Genomic DNA, 3666 nt, shown 5'->3' on the forward strand with positions numbered 1-3666 from the left:
ATTATCTGAATTTACATGTTAAACACGTGCTCAATTTCCATGCTTTTTTGTTTATTTTTCGTCAATTGTTGACAAACAGGTGACAATCGTTAAACTTCGGCTTCAAAACACGAACTTTAATTACCTGCCATATTTTCACAACAACACTGACCGATTGAGAAAAAAATTGACAATTATACGAAATTTACACGAAAAAAATGATAAATTCGAGCACAGAAGACGAAGTTTAGGATGTTTGTATGCATTAGTTCAAGAATTGGAAGAACATTATTTTTCACCGGTCACTCGTTTCTTATGACTTTAAACGTACATTAAAGTCATAAGAAACCTCAAATTAAAAAAAAAATATGCATATGTTTTTTATAACTAAATGGATAGTTTTCATTATACAACTTATGTACATATACTTTTTTCTGAGGAAAATTCTTTAATTTGTCCACATTTAGAAGAAGTTTACTTATTTTTAATTGCTTGCTTCCAGGAAGCAATTCGCCGACATATTTTCCGTATTCATAGTGACCCGAGCGTAACCCTCCTCGTAAAAATCCGGTGATCGCAATACGCATGGATCTGTCATTGAAATAAACAAATATCTGATTATACATGTTAAACACGTGCTCAATACCCATGCTTTTTGTGATTTGTTTACTATAAGGTGACAATCGGTAAAACTCGGCTTCAAAATACGGCATTTAATGAGCATCCATATTTGTTAAATCATAACAAACAGAGAGAAAAAAAATTGACGATTATATGATATATTTGCAAAAATAATGATAAAATCGTGCACAGAGGACTTAGTTTATGATATATACATGCATTGGTTCAAGAATTAGATAAACATTATTTTTCACCACTCACTCGTTTCATATGACTTTAAATATTTTATTTAACTTGCCGTTACTGTCGTTTACCGCAAAAAAAATAAAAATCAAATGTAAATAAAATTTAAATAACGACAAATTACTTAATTATAACCATTTCTGATAACATTTTGATGTTATAATTGTACTTAAAACGTCCAGTAAAGATGTCATTTAACTTGCCGTAACTGTCGTTTACCACAACATAAGAAATACAAGAAATTCTCTCGAAATCGAGCGCTGCCAAATGCATACAGAAATGGATTCAGTGCAGATTTAAACCAAAGAATCCATGTAAAAGTTTCATAGACCGGGATAATAACACAATCCTCACAAAATGATATAACAACAGTCAGTATTGTATAAGGTGCCCATGTTAAGAAAAATGCGAAAACAAGTATTGCAAGGGACCTGGCCGCTTTTGTTGCTTTCTTGGTTGACTTTTGTTTAGCCTTTTCGTTCTTAGTTAAGATTCCATTTGGGATAGTCTCTGAACCATGACTTTGAACGGATGCTATTTGAATAGTGTGAACTTTGTTATGGCGTAATTTTCGGATCTCTATTATTACCAATATATTCAACACGCCTAAAGACGTAAGCGGCAGGAAAAATTCAACCACTGCTGTCGTAGTTGTATACGCAGTATTGTTGACAAATTGTACGTCACAATCATCTGGTTCCACTACATCCTCTCCGGTCCAATGATCCCAACCAATAATAGCAGGTCCGTAAAGCAAGAAACCAATCACCCATGACGCGCACATTTTGAAAATGGCTTTCTTAGAATTTTGTTCAACATAGTAAGCGGCACCCTGTTTTAGAAGCATTAGCCTGTCATAGCTGATAACATTCATCAGTATAACTGTAACAGTACAAGCGAGGAAATCGAGAACAAGATAAACCTTACATACATGGTACCCGTACACCCAGGTATTTTTCCTAAGAGTGTACGTTAAATAGACCGTCATGCTTACAGCTGCAATGGTTAAATCTGCTATTGCTAGATTGATGAGATATAAGTTATAGGTCGTACGTAAATGTTTGTCTCGAATATAAGACAATATTGTTAATGTGTTGCCAATTATTGCCTGTAATATCATAAATATTATGATAAAGCCAGCAAATATCAAAAGTCCATCTGACGCCACAAAGTCTTCGTCTTCGACGTCGGTACTTGATGTTGTGTTTTCTGCCATCTTTTCAACTACCTATAACATATAAAATTGATAATACATCAGTTTTATTTGGAATCGAATTATAAGTTTAAAGGATACCATAAATAAGTTTTAAAGATAACGGAAGGCACAACATGCCGATTAGTTTTAGTCTGCTATTTACACCAATGGGTCGATGTCACTGCTGGTGGACGTTTCGTCTCCGAGAGTATCATCAGCCTAGCAGTCAGCACTTTAGTATTGACTAGAATATTAAATGGCCATTTTTCTAAATTTATTGTTTGCAAAATTACGAATTTTTCGAAATACTAAGGAATGTCTTATCCTAGGTATAGATTTTACCTTAGCCTGCACATTTTTTTGGAATTTTTGGTTTTCAATTAATGCTCTTTAACTTTATACTTGTTTGGCTTTTTAATAATTTTGATCTGAGCGTCACTGATAAGTCTTATGCAGACGAAACGCGCGTCCGGCGTATCAAATTATAAGTCTGGTACCTTTGATAACCATAAGTACACGAAATTCCATTTTTTTTGTCTAAATAGACAAAATTTTGTAAAAGTAAGTCAACAAAATCTTTTAAAAAATCTTCAATTTCGTTATTCACCTTTTCATCTTCAACTTGTATCTTCATTTACATCAATACTGGCCATAAAGTTTGTTATTTGTTTACATTTTCACTTTAAGGTTTGCTTGTGTTTTAACTATACCTATAGCCTTCGACACATTCAATGATTATTTTTTCAATTGTAAACTTTCCGATTGTGATGAAGTTATATTATCTAAATAATGAAACATTAAAACAATCGTTCAAATAGTAAGCAACCTTGTTAATTGAAAGTTAAATAAGTTTGTTTGATTGTAAGAATGTGTGATTCATGTCAATTAACTTCAATCTGTAAATCATTGGTTTGTCTGTTTAATTTGCGTCAACACTTACAACTAGATTGCTGTGTGTTTTTCTTTTTCTTTTCTATATTAGCTAGAGGTATAGGGAAGGGTTGAGATCTCGAAAAACATGTTAATCCTGCTGCATTTTGGCGCCTGTCTTAAGCCAAGAGACTCTGGCCTTTGTAATTCTTGTATGATTTTTTATTTGAGTTTGATTTTTTATATCCATTTCGGAGGTTAGTATGACGTCCATTTTCACTGACTATAACATTTTGTTTTGTGTAAGGGCCAGCTGAAGCACACCTCCGGGTTCGAGATTTGTTCGCTGTATTGAAGACCTATTGGTGGCCTGTGGCTGTTTTCTGCAGTTTGGTTCTGTGATTTTTTCTTTAACACATTCCCCATTTCCATTTTCAATTTTATTCCATATTCATCTACTTAGATAAAGGAAGATGTGGTGTGAGTGCCAATGAAAAAACTCTCCATCCAAATAACAATTTATAAAAGTAAACCATATAAAAGTAAACTTTTAAATAAACTTGAAGGCCGCACGGTGACCTGTAGTTGTTAATGTTTGTGTCATTTTGGTCTTTTGTGGATAGTTGTCTCATTGGCAATCATGCCACATTTTTTATATTAATTTTTTTCCTTGTTTGACGTCATTTTCAAATTCATACAATGTCATTATTTCTTTGTTAAATTCTAATATTTAAGGAATGACTAATATTTTTTCTGTC

The 3666-nt window shown here is 32.9% G+C and overlaps 1 protein-coding gene across 1 annotated transcript; it reads right to left on the reverse strand.

Moving 5' to 3' along the window:
• Positions 1–983: 983 nt before the first annotated feature.
• LOC139486862 (histamine H3 receptor-like) lies at positions 984–2067 on the reverse strand. Its single transcript, XM_071271929.1, has one exon. The coding sequence runs from the start codon at positions 2057–2059 to the stop codon at positions 1034–1036; it is 1026 nt and encodes a 341-aa protein (XP_071128030.1). The 5' UTR covers positions 2060–2067; the 3' UTR covers positions 984–1033.
• Positions 2068–3666: the final 1599 nt, after the last annotated feature.

The sequence above is a fragment of the Mytilus edulis genome, chromosome 8, assembly GCF_963676685.1.
Source record: "Mytilus edulis chromosome 8, xbMytEdul2.2, whole genome shotgun sequence".
In the NCBI taxonomy this organism is placed as follows: domain Eukaryota; kingdom Metazoa; phylum Mollusca; class Bivalvia; order Mytilida; family Mytilidae; genus Mytilus; species Mytilus edulis.